This window comes from Seriola lalandi, unplaced genomic scaffold, assembly GCF_002814215.2.
Source record: "Seriola lalandi dorsalis isolate HSWRI2012SDOR001 ecotype SW California unplaced genomic scaffold, Sedor1 jcf7180002054609, whole genome shotgun sequence".
Lineage (NCBI taxonomy): Eukaryota > Metazoa > Chordata > Actinopteri > Carangiformes > Carangidae > Seriola > Seriola lalandi.
The window spans coordinates 225916-244053 of NW_019525162.1; the positions used below are offsets into that span (position 1 = coordinate 225916).

The 18138-nt window shown below is 37.8% G+C and overlaps 3 protein-coding genes across 13 annotated transcripts in view; 2 read left to right on the forward strand and 1 right to left on the reverse strand.

The window, feature by feature from the left end:
- The first annotated feature begins 2259 nt into the window (after positions 1-2259).
- Positions 2260-3867, forward strand: LOC111664973 (allograft inflammatory factor 1-like). The gene is made up of 6 exons (XM_023419806.2): positions 2260-2363; positions 2512-2573; positions 2739-2805; positions 2905-2946; positions 3099-3264; positions 3632-3867. Exons 1-6 carry the CDS (start codon positions 2348-2350, stop codon positions 3717-3719), a joined length of 441 nt encoding a protein of 146 aa, XP_023275574.1. The 5' UTR covers positions 2260-2347; the 3' UTR covers positions 3720-3867.
- Positions 3868-4253: 386 nt separating this feature from the next.
- Positions 4254-8253, forward strand: LOC111664932 (casein kinase II subunit beta). Its single transcript, XM_023419739.2, has 7 exons — positions 4254-4351; positions 4752-4827; positions 6306-6408; positions 6494-6609; positions 6695-6770; positions 6885-7074; positions 7311-8253. The coding sequence occupies exons 2-7, from the start codon at positions 4756-4758 to the stop codon at positions 7399-7401; spliced, it is 648 nt and encodes a 215-aa protein (XP_023275507.1). The 5' UTR covers positions 4254-4351; positions 4752-4755; the 3' UTR covers positions 7402-8253.
- A 41-nt stretch (positions 8254-8294) lies between these two features.
- The window catches only part of LOC111664930 (uncharacterized), a 31939-nt gene continuing 22095 nt past the window's right edge, over positions 8295-18138 (reverse strand). For 5 of the 11 annotated variants that reach the window (XM_087177553.1, XM_087177546.1, XM_087177550.1 and 2 more), the window contains 9 exons: positions 17952-18020; positions 17774-17818; positions 17006-17068; positions 15340-15519; positions 11499-11888; positions 10817-10939; positions 10487-10606; positions 10318-10398; positions 8295-10098 (listed from right to left, as the gene is read on the reverse strand). In XM_087177553.1, coding sequence (XP_087033679.1) covers positions 10069-10098; positions 10318-10398; positions 10487-10606; positions 10817-10939; positions 11499-11888; positions 15340-15519; positions 17006-17068; positions 17774-17818; positions 17952-18020 — 1101 coding nt within the window. In that variant the 3' untranslated portion in view covers positions 8295-10068. Of the gene's footprint in view, positions 10099-10317; positions 10399-10486; positions 10607-10816; positions 10940-11498; positions 11889-12804; positions 13295-15339; positions 15520-17005; positions 17069-17773; positions 17819-17951; positions 18021-18138 lie in introns of those variants that run through there. The other 6 variants (XM_087177549.1, XM_087177547.1, XM_087177554.1 and 3 more) reach the window with 6 other exon arrangements.

Below are 18138 nucleotides of genomic sequence, written 5' to 3' on the forward strand. Positions count from 1 at the left end.
TATGCCTTACTACATACTATGACATTTTTATGACTTTTTATGATATATACTATGACGTTTTTATACCTTATTTTATTATGACCTTTTATGCCTTATTGTACTATGAATTTTTATACCGTATACTATGATGTTTTTATGCCTTACTATATTATGACGTTTTTATGCCTTACTGTACTATCAAATTTTCATGCCTTACGGTCATGGGTTGCAATGACGGACAAATTATGTTTGAGTTTGGTCGTTTCCTGTTTTATTTTGTAGTTAGTTTCCTTGTGTGTCTCTTGGTATTTTGACTTCCTGTCTTTGTCCTGTTTCCCTCCTTGTTGATTGTCTGCCCTGCCCTAATGTGTTTCACCTGTGTCCAATCACCCTTGTCTCCCTTGTGTCTATTTAATCTCTGTGTTCCCCTTTGTCTGTGTCAGTTGGTCTCATTTTCATGGCTCTTGCTCCTATGTTTCTGGTGTGTTTGGATTTTCTGTTTTTGCTTATGTTTTGCTCCTGCTTTTCTCTACCGTCGTTTGAGGGAAAAACTGAACCCAAACGCAGACCACGAAAAGGGGGTTGGTGGGAAAAGGTCTTTTAATAACAAAAAACTGACTACTTACAGAACTCAAAATCCAAAATGAGCAAAACCCAGGAACAAAACTGAAACACTAGGGAAACTAATCAGGAGAGACTAATGACTTACTATACTATGACTTTTTATGCCTTTTTATAATATGACTTATGACATATATATAACATATACAGTATGTCCCTATATCAAGAATGATGTTACCATATGTGTCATATATCATTATACATGCCTATCTTTTATATTTAAACATATATAATATGAACATATACTGACTAGCTTTGGGATGGATATATATTTATGTCAAATATGTCTCTAATATAAACAGACATTCTAAAATACATATACTTATATTAGCTAGACATATATGTCATTAGTATATGATATTGTTCCAATTTTGAGAAGGTATCATATGTCATTTTTACATATATAGGCTATACTTTAAATACATATATGATTTAACTTCATACGTACCTATATTTCATATATGGAAATTGAATACATGTCCATATATTACCTTTGTGTGTGGGCATTCCTGAATGTAAGTTCAGATATTATATATTAATAAACTGTTTGGTTGATGGCATCAACTGGTGGATATGAAGACAAAAAGAATGTCTGGGGACATCTAGTGGACAAATGGAGAATGGCAGGTCTTGGGAAATGAAGGGGAAAAACATGGCCTGGGAGAAGTGAGTAGGACTGGAGACAGGTGCTGAGGGGAACTGAGGAGCAGAGTGAGGAGCAGTGACGCACTTATCACAAACATAAATACTTTACATATTCACACACAACAGATTCACATTAAAAAAGGCAATACACATAAAAATTCAAATGTGTAAACATTAATGAGCTGAAATGTTTCAGTCGAGACATCTGTCTTGTGTCCCCATGAGTTTGATACATGAGTGGGAAATATACATTTATGATATTTACTGATTCACTCTGATTATCCAGTGACCTATGACCTCTGCATTTTGATATGACTATCAACAGAAATACTAACTTCTCATCTGGAAATTAACAGTCAAACCTTAGGTTTTTTTCTGTTTATGTATTTATGTGGCTAATGGTACCACCATGTAGGCTAGCACGATAAAAAATTACATCATGTTCAATAAGAGCACATGTTTTTGTCAACTTATCTCCTGGGCTCACTCGTGTTTAAATGTGAGCAGTGAAAGTTATAGAGTAGCATTAATGCATTTAAACCAAAATTATTCCAGTGGAGCTGCACAGTGGTCAGCAGATCTGACTGCTTGTACTGGGCTGCTTTCAGGTGTGAATGTGTGTAAATGCATGAGTGCAGATGGAATGTTCCTGAAAAAGAGAACTGCACCCTCAGTGAAACTTTCCAGACTAATAAAAACTTTACAATGTTCTCCAAACATGCCTCATAAGCTAAACATTTCTGCAGTGTAATGTGTATTTCCTTCTGTTTGCAAAAAAACTTCAACAACTTGCTGTATCATTCTTCCTTCTTTAATTGAAATTTCAACTTATTGTTGAGCACATATACTGTGTGAGAGCGTAGTTATACATTTGAATAAGCCCATCCTGACCATTACACAGTCAGACTAACTGTGAATGTTATGTTTTGCATCCTCCTGTTTACCTCTATTTGTTACAACCTTAAATTCTATGTAGGAACTTCACTAATACAAACTGAAACTTTGACACCACTTCCTCTTCTGGCTCGATTTATAGAAACGCCATCGTAACTTTTCACACTCTCAGTGCATTTGTCACAGTCTCTCAGCACTGTGCAAAGAAATGGACAGTCTTCAAGGTTAGTTTGACTTTTTTCGGCTATGTCTCCATTTGTCATTTTACTAGTCTTACAGCCAATTTAATCAGTGTAGTTAAGAATATTTTCTGTATGTATTTTAATGGATAATTTGTAAGACTTCAGTGAATTGGGTGTTGGTTTCTTACAGGCGGGAAAGCATATGGTTTTCTCAAGTCTCAGCAGGAAGATAAGCTGAGCTCTATCAATGAGGTGTGTTGAACTGATAATTGATATCTTTAGGCAAAGTCATCAGGTTACATTAGAGACATGTGTTTGCTACAGACAGGGGCTGGAACACAAAAACATGACACCAGTGTGATACTAATAATAATATGTATAATACATTTTTTTATCATGTATTTATCACTCCTCTAGGCTTTTCTCTCAGATCCCCAATATGCAGAAGAGGAAGACCTTGCCTCAAAACTTGAAATGTTTAAAAGTAAGTATTAAAGGGTGATCATTCATTAAGTGAATTGTTTTATTAATTTACCGTAGTGTCATACATTTCAGAATGAGACTATATTTGTTTGTATTACAGAAAAGTACATGGAGTTTGATCTGAATGACAAAGGAGAAATAGGTAAAACTGCACCAGTCTTACAGCCCTGAAATATTTTTTGTTACATTGAGCAACTGCTGCTTTCAGCAATGACTCACAACAAAGATGTCTTCACAGGTTATAGATATGAGGACCTTTTTTTATTTGCTGTCTGTGAATTATCATTTTTATAGATATAATGGGGTTAAAACGAATGCTGGAGAAACTTGGATTGGCCAAGACTCACTTAGAGCTGAAAAAGATGATGTCAGAGGTGGTTGGAGGAACATCAAAAGACACTATCAGCTACAATGACTTCCTGGATATGATGCTGGGAAAAAGAAATGCAATACTAAAACTGTGAGTATGAAATACTGGGTAATAAAAAAAGAGTGGATGGAGACTTAAAGTTGAGTCACAGGAGGATTAGGGTTAACAGGAGATTAAGTCCCCAAATTGTAAAAAAAACAAAAAAAAAACAAAAAAAAAACAAATAGTAGATGCAAAATTTTGAGAATTCATAAATTTGTATGAAGTTACTGGTTAGTTGATGGCCTTAAGCCTAAATCTGTATGATTAAATTACAAGTTTGATAGCAAAAAAAATTGTTGATAAAAAAAATTGGTTTAATGTGAGAAGTACTTTAAGTAAAGATATTGTCCAAATCTGTCTAAAGTTTACACTAATGTCTTGTATAGCAGCTGACATGTAATTTTCTTCATTAAAGGATCTTGATGTTTGAAGGCATGGGAAAGGAACAGGAGCAGAAAGATGCTGGACCACCTAGTCGCAAAACCTTTTCAGACCTGCCCTGAAAGTGCTCTCCATCCTAAATTGGACTGAATGTCATTATGACTTTTTTCAGATTTAAAAATCATCTAAGTGCTTCCAAATTCATGTCAGAAGGAAAAAAACTTATTGTAAAAAGTGTAATTTTTATTAAACACTGGAATCTGCATAAAATGTTTGTGCATCGGCCCTTTGTGATTATGACTGCAGTACAGATTTCCCACATTATAGGCAACTAACTTCTTTGTAAATGCTATTGTACCGTGGTCTAATGTTATGTCATGCTGCTTAGTTAAATACAAAACATAGCTTTGTGATGTTTTATGTATAGGTGAATACAGGTGAAAACATTTCACAAGTTCAAATTTGAACACACACAAAAACATCAACATAATAAAACAATCAGAAATTCTATACTGTTGTAGCTTTGTTGGAAAATCCATTATACAGCGAATAGAAAATCGTATCTTTCTAAAATGGGTATATATGAATCAACATTGCTACATTTCCTTACATTACTGTTGCCTATGAAATATGCGTCATGAGTAACTTTATTTTGAAAAATCCGGATGACCGGAAAACGTATTTGTCATCCAGGAAGCAAGGACAAACCAGCAAAGCCCGCAAGTTAATGTGTTAACGAATTTAAAAAAAAAAGGTGAGTAAAAGTGACTTTCTGCAAACTGTTATAAATATGCAAAGACAGTTCTTCTGAATACATGTTGCCGTTACAATAAATAATCTCCCCACTATACGTTAGACGTGTTAGCGCTAACCAACGATTGCTACCAAGCTAGCGTTTAAATCAAGGGCTAACGTAGGTAGCAGGTTAGAGACGCAAACTCAAAAGGCAAATTGAAGATTATAGACAATACAATCACATGTTTGTTAAATGTCCCAGAAAAAACTGTTTAAGCTTGTTGCATCTATTATGTGAAAACGTGTTATATCTGTGTTTATGAAGTCTACATCGCAAGAATTTGAGCTGCCGGTGCTTAGCTTTTAGCCAACCAGTGAGCCTGTAAAATTAATCCTGGTCCTCTGTTTTGGTTTGTCAGGAGGATGAGCAGCTCAGAGGAGGTGTCCTGGATATCTTGGTTCTGTGGACTGAGAGGGAATGAGTTCTTCTGTGAGGTTAGTGTCCAGGATTACTTCTTTCTTAAACTGGGATTAAAGGGGATTCTTGCAACAGCCTCTTCCACATGCAGTCAAACCGCTGAACGCCTTGCAGCCACCTCCGCCAACACAAACCTATTTTTACATTTGAACATTACATAGGTTTTTATTGTGTATGGAGATGCAGCAATTAGTCACTGGATAGGAGGTTTATTGACAAGCAATTTTGATAATCTAGCATCAGTTTAGAAATGTCGAACATTTGCTGGGTACAACTTCTCATATAGGAGGATTTACTGCGTTTCTCTACATTGCATGATAGTAAACTGTATATAGTTGCACGTAGAAGATTGTGCACAATCACTTGACTTGGAACATCATTGAAAACCGGTGGGTTAACGTAACATTAGACAAGATTGCCTAAAAATATCTCAGAACTTTAAGTTATGTACAGTGAAAAGTAGGTGGAAATTCCTAATTCAAGAACAGAAATGTTCTTTGCTGGCTATAATAAAACGTACTGCCTACTCAGCGCATTATATTTCAAGTTAAGTTCATGAAAGATAAAGAGACAATGTATCAACATTTAAACTTTTTTTTTTTTTTTTAATGTCTGTTTGAAGGGGTTGTATTTACTTTTTTCCACTTCAAAAAAAAGAAAACAAAATATGTCATTTGCAAACATTTGCATACATACTTTTTGGATGTTTTGGAGAATTTTGGAGACAGTTTTTCATGATTTTCTTACATTTTATACACCTAATGATGAAGTGGTTGATCAAGAAAATAATCAGCAAAAAATGAAAAACTAATTGTTAGTTGCAGCCCTATGAGTGTATACTATATGTTAGTTTATCTAAGCTCTGTGCACTTTCAGTTAAAACTAACATATTTTGTTGAAGACAGGTTTTTTGATGCACCCATGGGCTTTTATTGTTTTTATGCATTTTGATTTTTTTGCTTGGTCCAGGGGAAACAATGGTTCATTTCAGCTGTATCTTTGTGGCTGAAATGACAAATATTCTTGCTTGGGCTTACTCTTCCTTTCTAACAGTACATCTCACTCTTATAATGTCTAACACATACCTGGATATGGCAACTAAGTTTCATAGAAGTAATGTTTTCTTTTAGTTCGTAATCATGTGTCACTTTGGTGGTCTTACTTTGACACTTATAGTTCAGAGTTGCCTGTTGCAGCTAATTTGTTCCACTGAAGCACATGAAATCTGCTCACTCATAAAGTACCCAAGGGAGACGTGTGAAAGGAAAAAAACTTGAAATAAAAATACTAGGAATAGTGTTGTTAGTGTTGGCATCAGTGTGTCACACACTCCAACTCTAATTTTAACTCCTTGCCTTTTTCACTGGTAGCATCTAAGTAATCCTGTTAAACTCTTACATAATGCTGCCACATCAGTGTGCTGTGGCAATCTGCTGTTGCAACAGTAATTAATGCAATTAATTGCCATTTGTTGTCTTCTACTGCTGTGTTACAGGTTGATGAGGATTACATACAAGACAAATTTAACCTGACAGGTTTAAATGAGCAGGTTCCTCACTATCGCCAGGCCCTGGACATGATTCTCGACCTGGAGCCAGGTGAGACTGTCAAGGAATTAGCCGTGTGAAATGAGGTAAAGCAGTGACAGTGATTTTAGCTGCCTGTGTTGCTTTGAATTGACAGATGAGGAGCTTGAAGATAACCCGAACCAGAGTGACTTGATAGAGCAGGCAGCAGAAATGCTCTACGGGCTTATACATGCACGTTACATCCTCACAAACAGAGGCATTGCACAGATGGTAAGCTTTTACTTAATAACTTCAAATTCTTACATGCCCTATGACAAGAATCAGCAGTGATTTCCAAATTTGTTGTTTTCTGTAGTTGGAAAAGTATCAACAAGGGGATTTTGGCTATTGCCCCAGAGTCTATTGTGAGAATCAGCCAATGCTTCCTATTGGTAAGTCTGACTTTTCTTAAACTCCACATTTAACACAAGAACCGTGCTGCACCTGTGACTTTGTAAGTGGCTATGAAGACAAATCCCTCACCATTTATCTCCTGTCTGATGTAGGTTTGTCAGACATCCCAGGGGAAGCAATGGTGAAGCTTTATTGCCCAAAGTGCATGGATGTTTATACCCCTAAATCTTCAAGACACCACCACACAGATGGAGCCTATTTTGGCACAGGGTTCCCCCACATGCTGTTCATGGTGCACCCAGAGTATCGTCCAAAGCGACCAGCCAACCAGTTTGTGCCAAGGTTTGTTCGTCTTGATAAAACTGCCAAGTACAAAAAAAGTTGGGATTTGACACCTGCTCAGATTTTACTCTTTCTTGAATAAGTTATTTACTCATCTAAATCATAATTTTAGACTAAGGTTATTGTACTGGCATGAGTATAAGAAATTTCAATCATTTCCCAGTCTCTGACCTCAGGGGATTGAAAAGAAATTTCTTTGTATCCAGGACGTAATCATATTTTTTTTTCTTGTTTAGGCTATATGGTTTCAAGATTCATCCAATGGCTTATCAACTTCAACTTCAGGCTGCATCAAGTTTCAAGAGTCCAGTCAAGACAATTCGCTAGAACCCCGCTTTGACAAAGACGCTGGACTCAAAGACTTTGTCGTTTACTACTTATTTGAAGCGATGGATTATATATTCCCAATAAATGCCTGTACAGTTCTCCAGATTCAACCATTATTGCTCATTTAGTGAAACAATGTTACAGTGGAGAAAGTTAGTTTTTTCTGTATTGAACATGTTATTATTCCCAAAAGCTCAGTCGCTTGATTGATCCTTAATTGATGTCAATTGATCTTTTCATATTTTAGGGTTGTTTCTCTAAAACAGAAACATGGCTTTAATGAAGGCTAGTTTGTGTTGTGGCTCAATTGCAGGTGATTGAATGTAACAGGAAATCTTGCCACCAGCTGCTGACAGATTTGCCTTATAAGTGATATGGTCAATCAATACTTGACTTAAAGTTAACACTAAATTGCATCAAATCATATTAACTTGTGCTGCAGAACAAATGTTGGAATGTGCACAAGATTTTATTGTGTTAAGGTGATGGATTTTATTTGAAAACAGCAATATTCATAAATGTGATTGGGTGCTATTTCCAAGAAATGGTTAATACGAAATTAGAGGCAGAAAGAAAGAGCTCATCTTTAAAATGGAACTATTCTCAATTTAAGTTTTTATTTTTACACTGATCTGTTTCATTTGAATTCAGTGGTTATGTTTGTGCTTGACTGTTTAGGCAACTGTAACAATATTTTCCTGATAATTGCGTATTTGAGGTTTCATCTTGTTTACATTATGGTATTACAATCTAGCCACTTTTTTCCCCTCGAGCGTTTGGTGTTGATTGAACATGCGGCAACATCCACTATGAAACAAGTGAATGGCATTAAATATTTATTTCTTATGAAAATCTCATTCGTGTATGCTTCACATATACACTGCGCACCAAAATGCAAAATAATGCATATTTTATTTTTTCATAAAAAGACAGGGATAAGTCACAAAGCAACAATATTTTCCATTGTCTAAAACCTATTTTTCTTCATGTGGAATTCTACGTTTTCTTCCAGGGGAGTTTGCTGTTGTCATCCATGTAGCTAAAATACCAATGGCTTCTTTTTGGGTTAAAGAGTTTGCTAACAAACATGCTATCTAAAAGGGGATCATATATTTTAAGTATTTTCTTCTCTATGGAAAGGTACACGGATAAACAGCAAGTGAGAAAGCAATCTACTTAGACTATATGGTAAAAAGGCTTTACAAACTTGGTTGATAATGAATGCAATATTTAACATTGTGACATCTTTAGTGGAAGCCTGGAAACCAGCTTGTGTTGAAACATCACAGTACATCAAATCACATGAAACATTCCCTACTTTACAAATAAATTACTGTATAGTAGAACATGTAAAAAAGACAACTTGTGCTCCTATGAGAGAAAAGCCACATATACTCGGACAGCTGCCTTCACCTCTTACACGAGTGGTTACTGTGACAGACGAGCTTTTACATTAATCAACCTCACTTGGCTGAACATAAACGTACATTTAAAGTAGGATGGATATACATATATGGACATTCCTCATACAATCATATGGAGGTCTGTAGTCTTAAAAAGAATATCAAAACCTGAGATAAACAGACCAAAGCTTGTAAGACGTTTCTTATCAACCAAATATATTCAAAGCAATTATGGCTTCTATTCTACTGAATAAAACATAGGGCTGAAGGAAGCACTCCATTGTCATATGTAAATTGAGAAAAGTTTGATAAACTTGGTGGACTACAAGAGGAAACGAATAAGAATGATTCAGGGTGTCAGGCAAGACAGGTAAGGAGGTCTAAAAGAGAGACCTCGAAATTCAGTTCACAGCACAATGGTAACCTACAATTTCATGATCAGGTGGATATGAATAACTTAAAAACCTCAATTTGTACAAATACTATAAAAGCATTAATTCTATAAAATAGAGAAATATTTCAAAATAGATCAATTTTTAATTCAAACTTTACAATAATGTGTAGGCTACCGGTTTTTGGCTGGTTGGGGAAGAAAAGATTTTAGGTTTTTTGTTTTTGTACCTGAGCAGTGAACAAAGCCAAACAAACTCCAAATTTGAGCACAGAATATCTTTGTTCACATATTGATGTGAGGTATGTCATTACATTAAAAAAAATGTCTCTCCTGAATTAAATAGACAAGTAAACAATAACAAAAATAAGCGTTCCCTTGAATGTAGTCTTAACGTTCCCCTAGCAGCACCAAGGGAATAAATGCTGATAATGGTGTCTAAACTAGAATGGAAACAGTGCATTTGTATAAAATTAACAATGTAAAAACCACTAGGAAAATAAAAGCATTCAAAAGCAAACATAACTGAGATCACTCAACTGAAAATGCTGTTTTTTAACCAATAAAAATGTATCCGCTAAGCTTTTCAAACACCAGAATGAGATAAGCATTTAATCAAAACTTGAGATCTGTGCAGCCCTCCTCTACCTACAACGAACAGCTCAACTGAAAAAATAAAAAAAATAAAATGAAGATCTCCTAACATTTATCTACTCAGTTCATCGATAATTGTAGGTGCTGATTTATGAGATATTTCTTTTTGGATACGTGTGTGTGTAGATAGAGCTGGTCAGTGTGTGTTGATTGCTGCACTCTGATGAAGTTGATGTCGGAGGTGTAGAGTCAAGGAAATAAACGAAGGTGATGATTCAGTTACAATGCTGATGCTCCGCCATGTTTTTCCTGCAAGAAAGACATTATGTGTAATTGTATTTGCTTGAATCAGTTATTATCATCATCTTCATTAAATGGTTCTTACTGGAATAGTTAGCCAATTTGGGAAATACACTTCCTTGCCAAGAGTTCGATGAGAACATTGAGATCTATATACTTAGCTTGTATATTTTGTCCAGTATATATTTTTTTCCAGTAGTGTTTTGTGTCATGGGTAGACGTTTATACCTTATCTTGGTCAATGTCAGAGTCTGCAGTTATGACAATCCTCTTCTCCACACGAGTCTCTGAAGATCCACTTTTCACTACCTGGTAGAGGGAAGAAAAAATACAACTGAGTGCCAAATAAAATAAAATATAAAATTGAAAAGGCAAGAGCAAGATTTGTCCTGCTGACCTTTGAGATGTGAGTGGTAGTGGTGGTGACTGTGGTGCCACTCGTGGTCTCTGAGGTAACAGTCTTGGAGCTGGACACAGTTGTGCCATCTTTGTCCTCGTCTGTCCCATCAACTGTCACCTGAGAAAAACATCAAAGGAAAGGTAGACTGAATAATGGTTTTACATTTTGTGACCCTGAGCTTCAAGCCAGGGAAGGGGCTGTGCTGCCTCATGCTCTTTTTGGAGCCCCTGGCCTGGTCCTCCCAGACCTGCATATAGTCAGCTTGTGTGGCTATCCATGCAATAAAGCTGAGACAGATCTGGGCTGAGCAGGTGCTGGAGCTCCTACCTTTGAAGACTCATAGGTGAAGGTCTTGGTCGGCACGATAGGGACTTCTGTGGTGGAGATGCCAGTGGGTAAGGAGTTGGAGACAGCTGTGATGGTGACTGTCTGGGTCTGCACCAGAGGGGGCTGTGGATGGGAGCATAGCCCCATGAGTGGCTGTTTAACCAGACACTTCGAATCTCACGGCAACCATTTTATTTGACCCCCATGCATTCCCTTCTGAGCCTTTGCTGTGTGGATCGATTTTCACCGCAACAGCCCTTTCTTCTCACCAAATTTGTTTCCATTAAGATTTTTGGAAGCAACAACCTTGTTAATCCACTTCCCACCACCAACTATTACAGAATAGAAACAGAAACAGAAAATATGAAGCCATAAGTGGGTTGGAAAGATGATGAAAGTAAAGTCAATACCTCAGAAACATTTTGTGGCAGAGAAGAATGTGCTAGTGTTAAAACGACCCATCACCATAGTTGAGAACTTAGCACACCACTGTGCAACACATCTGCAGCAATCTGATACATTTAACTATGGCAAGCATAATTCACACCGCACTACTCCCTTTACAGATTTGACGTTAATTTAATGTTGCTGCAAAGGAGTGAGCAAGTGTGGCAGGCTTGAAATGATACAGAGGCCAAGCAGAGACAGAATCAGCATCACCCTGAGGGAGTCAGCAGGCTACCTGGAAGCAGCGTATGACCTGTGGACCATCACTCCTGAAATAGGAGGCTGGGGAAGATCCGACTATCCTCCTAGAGCACTCCGACACACCGGGATATGATCCTTCTTCCTCCTGGGTCTCATCTAAAGCCTTACAGTGGGGTTCGAGGGAGGGAGGCAACTGCGCCATCTCCACCTCTACGATGGGCACCAAGGAGGTCTCAAAAACTACAACCCCGTCTTGATCACATGACTCTTCCTCAGTAGGACCACCGTGGGCTTCGACACTATCAGTCTCACTCTTGTGGCACGCAGTGGGCCAGGGTGTGCCTGACAAGCCCAAACTGCTGCTGGTTTCCTCATGTGTAGCCTTTGTCTCTGAACCATTGCTTAGGGAACTAATGCACACACTCTAAAAAAGACAAAACATAGTCACTATGTGATCATGGGTAGGTGAAGTATTTCCTACTGACATGGCTGGCATAACAAGCCAAATTAACAAAGATTATAAACATGTATGCATGCAAGTTAACAAATATGCAACTCTCTAAAGATGATGTACACACAGTATCCATTTTATGAGGCACTACACATGTACAGGAAAACGGTGGTGGTCTAATTAACACTGTTTTAGTGCTACAGCTTAAGAAAACATATTGCAGGCATCACAATGGCCAAATCCACCCTTTTCCACACGACACATGCTACAGTAGGTGACCAAATAAAATGGATACTGAATACAGGTTTAGTTGCGTACTGTATATTTCATCAGGGAATATAATTTAATGTGTGTCAGAATGAAATGGATTTTCCTTTTGTTTAAATCGTCATTCAAGAGGGAGTGATGACAAAAATGACATACACTATCAGTAGAGCCATGGACTTACACACAATATACCTGAACTCAAAGAGAATCTGAAACTTTAAATGACAAAATCTACACTAGTCATTTGTACTGTATAAGCAATGCCTTTTATTCTCTGGTCAAAGTTGATTGTCAAAAAGTCATGCAACAAGAAATCTCTTGAAGTTGCTACATCCTGCCTCGCAAAACACTGGTGAAGGACAAAGAGGTTAATAAGTATTACAATTAAGCTGCCTCAAGGTCTCCTATCACAGGAAACACTATACTGTGACAAAGAGTAAGTAACCAGAGTAAAATCCAAGTCTTTGATTCATATTTTCTCGTGCTTATTTCATGTGTGTTCTGGAAAAAGGTGTATATATATGTCCCAAAAACATCACAGTGATCAGCTCATCTCAATATAATATCCTAAGACAACTGACAATATAAATGCACCTAGAAATGTGTAAAAAAAAAAGCAGGCTCAAAGTGATATGGTCACACATTAAAAAAAACAGATAAAAGTCAGTTCTTAGGTCATACTGGTTGATTGGTTTGTATCTTTAAAATCCAAACAATTTCACGGAAAATGCAAAAGGGTCGTGGGTTGATTGTCATTTCAGTCCTTATCAGTCTTTGGAGTCTGTTTCTGACTGGAGAAACCATGGGAATTGTGCTGCAGTGGGAAATAGAAGGAATGAAAGTCTTTTTCCTCAGAGGCCAGAAAAAAAAAAGCTTCTCAAGTGGAGCAGAGGATGAGAGATGAAAAATGCTACAGTGATGTTGCAGAGGAGGCGAAGGAAGGAGGAGGAGGAGGAGAAGAGAAAGCTAGAGGTTGATGGGTAGATGGACTAGGTGCGGTCTCCACGGCTCACACTCACACCTGTGTGGGGTTTCCGCAGGGTCGAGACGGCCCCTCAGCTGCGTTTGGAGTAGAAGTCTAGCAGGGGGCCGCGTGGTAGGCGGATGACAAACTGAGGGAGGGGGGAGGAGGAGGAGGAGGAGGAGGGAAGAGAGATGAGAGGGAGGAATTTTGAAATGTCTGCAATGACCGACAGGGTAAAAGCCAGAGGTGGGCAATAATAGTTTTTTTAGAATAAAAAATTCATGAGCTAACAACAATAACAGAAGTGTTTATTTTAACAGAAATGTGATTTAATAGCAACGTTTGCTGCCCAGAGCATGGAAATGTTATCGGCACATGCATTTTAACATGCATTTTTTAAAGATTTATTTCCATGTCCTACATTCCACTTCAGACTGAAAAGACAGAAAGTCATCCACACTTGTAATGATCAAAGTATTTTATAGTTTTTGAGAGAGGCTACATTCAACTGAATCAGTCTAGCCACAATGAGCACAGGCATCTCATCTGAGGATGTTAAATTGGTGCAGATGCCCTGTGTGGTGATGTGTCTGAAAAACATAAGCCTGTAGTATCTATACAACCAACTGCAGTGTATATTAATTACCTCCACCATTTTAGCCAATTAGCTCTAGTGGGACCAATTCTGCTGCTGCCTGTAATATTATTTACCTTCCTCACAGTAGGAGTCTTAGTCTTAGTTCTATAATTCACATTTACTCATTGAAAGTTAAGCAGAACAACAGACTGAGAATAAACAATGTTTGTCTGTCTTCTCCACTAGGCAGACAATATTTGACCATTGCCATATTCTCAACAGCTTCCATCAAACACTGTACGTTTGCTCTGATTCATTTCCTCACTGCAGGCTGTAAATTGTCAGGTTTGCTTTACTTTGATTTCATCGCAACTCTAATGCATCCTGACAATATGATACCCTTGGGGGGGGATTAATCTCCAAGTAATAAAGTGGTTTATATCCAAGCAATGATAATGCACTTGAATGAATGTCTCGCTAACAAAATGAACCTCAATAGATTACACTTTTTTATTCATGTGAAAACAGCTCAACTAGATTGGTGTTGTGTTTCTGGTCCTCATAAAAGTTTTCATGTAATTATTTTAACTGCAATACAACTATTAATGCCAGTAATAGTACAATTACATTACATTCATAATGGAATCCTTATTACCATTTACTATAGGGAGAGTGGAGGGAAAACTGCTGATACAACTGTGAATGAGGCCTTGTCTCTTCATGGAAAAACAACCAAGGCTTGGAGAAAGCAGCAGCCAAAACAAAAGGTGAAAGCAGCTTGAAAAGAAAGTGTGCAAAGTAAAAAGTATTAAATGCAGAAAGAAAGGTCAACAATGAAGGAAGGACAGAGGAGAGGGGGAAAAGTAAATTCTGTTCAGTGTCAGAACATGCAAATTTTCAAGAGAGTGGTCATCTCTGAGTCATGCAGTACAAGTCCGGTCTGTCAGTCATGCAACACCGACGTGTCAGGGTTCAGAGTCCTTCACTTCAGGTAAGATGAACTAAAGTGAGCGCTCAGAGTATTAAACGTGACTCAAACTGCCTCATCCACATCAGTCTGTGAAAGAACAAAAGTACAGACCCTATTCAACAAGTCAGACTGCATTCTTCATTCACATGCATGTGTTACATACCACATGCTACTCTCTTGAATAGGTCTGTACATGCACACATAATCCATTATTCTCCATCAGGGAACCAAGAATGACAACTAGAAGAGCCTGATCTTGTCTGTATCAGTGTCTTTTGATTGAATATATTCATCATGTAAAAAAAAGAATAGAATCTTAATGTTCAATGATTAAAATTACAAAAACCTAAAAATTACTCCAACATGATAAGATGTTAGCTAGAATTTCAGGTTCTTCTATCCCATTACAAATCCATGCACAATGCTCACATTAGTGCAGTGATGTTTTCCAATCAAGTACAATCATCTCTGAAGACGCAGAACCATGGAAAACTTATGCAACTTCAACCAGGTCAGTTCAGGAACTGATAATCTTAAACAGTTGAAAATGTATATATTTGCACAATTTCCTTCAATTCCCGAACTGACAGACTCCAGCTAAAATAGAGTATTTGGCAGCTGGGGTTTTTTTTTGTGAAGGACTTACCCCATCCGCACTGGGCAGAGGCTGACCATTGATACCCAGGGTGCGGAACGGAGAGTGTGTGGACAGGCGCTTGTCCCACTCACTGGGCCTGGGCTCAGGGACGGCTTCCATGAAGTTCTTCTTCAGCTTACTGATACTGGCATGATGCCTAAGCAGGTCCTCCTGAGGCTTATTGAACTCCTACATGGAGGAGATGGCAGTGGGGTGTAGGAAGAGGATAGGACAGGAAATTTGACAGAGAGACAAGTGGAGCAAGGAAACAACAAAGGGATGTTGTGAGGTTAGGTAGTGAAAGTTGGATGGGGAGGGAAAGAGATGAAGGATATGTTCGTAGTTGGGAGAGAGGGAGAGATTAACAAACGGGAGAGAATAAAGAAAAAGGGAAAAAAAGAGTCAGATTACATATCGTTTCTGTTTCTTCTGTACAATTTCTGTTGACTTATTACTGATTAAATAAATAAGCAGAAGCAAGGTTACTTAGTGATTCTAAAGAAACATAAATTAAAAGGGCCAATTAATCTAGATGATCATATTATGTGGAGTTATTTAGATTATCAGCGGCTCCTTTTCAAAATGTAAATTAAGTCTCTCAGCTGATTAAAGGAGAGGTTCAGAGGAGGCCGTGCTATGATGTATCAAAGTCGATTAATACTTGGTGTTCTGGTTGGGTAGAAGCTATTAACTACACAACACAGCACATTAAGGGTCTATTTCATAGCATTAGGCTTGCAGTGAAACACATCGTGAAAACAGGCTGCAAATCAACGAGCAGGAAAGGTGAGGGTAGCAGACATGGTACAAGTTGTCAGAGATGAAGCCTCGGTATAAATGGAAACCTGTTCATTTAACACAAATGAACAAAAGCAACAGTAGCATTACGGATTTGGCAACATTTATCATTAAGTTGATCTTTATGGACCACTGCTAGATATTGACAGCAATCCCACCAAACATACTGCAGACGGTTGTTCTAGTTCATGACCAGAAGTCTTTGTTAGCTATCAATCATGACTTATTGTGGTACTTAAGAGCAACTTAATGATAATTGTTTCTCCAAGCATCATTCCTTTCATACATAACAGCAAAAATGTATAATTATTTTGATTTTCATTTCTATGGTCAAAAGATTTCATTTGCATAATTGCTGAGAAAGTGCAATGCATTACTGGCAAGTTAGAAAGTGAGATGGAGGTACAAAAAGCAGAAGCAGGAACAGGAGAATACTGATGATCTGGGGAAAAAAATGATATATACAAATGGAGCAGCTTGTGAATCCTGGCTTGAGAAACTAAAACTTAGAAAAGCTCTCGCTGTCTGTGATTAGACCTTCGATAATCGACCACATCCCAGGGCTGGTCATTGGGTACAGTTTAAGGACGCTAAGGAGTACAGCATCCTTAACAAGATTATGCAAGCGTAAGAATCCTGACCATATCCCAATACTTAATTGTTGTAAACTCAACAGCACTCTCCTGATACAACCGGATTAGAATTACGTTGCCACACATCTACACACATTTATCATGTAATCTACAGCCAATCGTTAACAGCTGATGCAAAAAGTGTGAATCATGCCACATGCAAGCGTGATATCAAAATAACAGCCAGTGTGCCAAAGAGCAAGAAAATACAGCCAAAGACTGGCATCTCCAGAAGGGATACAAACCTCCAACATTAAAAGGCTATGCCTGATATAAATTGAGTCATCCTCAATTTTCTTAGCTCTTTTCTGTGAAAAATGAAAAGAACAAAAAAGTGTGGGTTTGTTTCAGTTTCTCTGTAAGCTGGCATCAAACTGCCATACCTCGGACATGCATACAATGAAGTTTACTAAAGTGTTAACACAACAGACAAGAGGAGTTGTGAGGAGCCTGCATGCAAAACTGTTTGGGGACAAGTGGCCATAGGGGCCAAACTGTAATGTACTTACAAAGCAAAGAACTTAAGGTTCTAGAGGACTCATTTAAGATGAAACTTTTTATAATGAGCAAAGAAATAAAGAATGGTGGAAAGACAGAAATGTGATAAAACACCATTTATCATGCCCCTTTTTAGTAAAGTGCATTTAAGCTATAATCATGCATGTGTACATTCCAGGGTTTACGACAACAACAAGCAATGAGAAGAAATGAATGCCTTCTTAACTTTTAAACAGTTTATATGTGTAAAACATACTTTTAGACAAGCATGATCTCTTCATATTAAAGTTACGGTTACTCACTGTTAACATATTCTATCTATTTGTGCATTTTTCTACCTCTTTAAATATATTGTACGTGAATCGAACCTGATGTGGTTTTCATTTAAGACCTAGCCGTATGGAAGCACAACATGAGAAGAGGGTGAAATTAGTCTTTTGGATGAGAAGCTTGATATCATCAGAATGGAGGTGGAGAAATGGCTACGGAAACATATACGTGGCTCAAAATCTGACCTTTCGCATTCGCACCACCTCCGTGCTTGTCACCTCAGACCCGTGCTACCCCAGGGAGGAGAAAGGAACACATGTTAAGATTCCCTGCTTTTGTTGGCTGTAACACTCAAGACATCAGCCATAGTGGAAACATATCTTCTATGGGATGACATGCAAGAGGCCAGTGTCTGACACTAACCTGGATGTCCCCATTGATGGTAGATAGCAGTGAAGAGTCTATTGCTCCCTGGTCCCTCCACACTGCTGGCTACAGCAGCAAGAGAGACACAGTTCACACTCAAACACAGAGAGCAATCTCTGCTTGCTAGCATCTTTCATTATTTAAGACTAACAAGTATCTACAATAAAAAAAGTTCTTAAAGTAT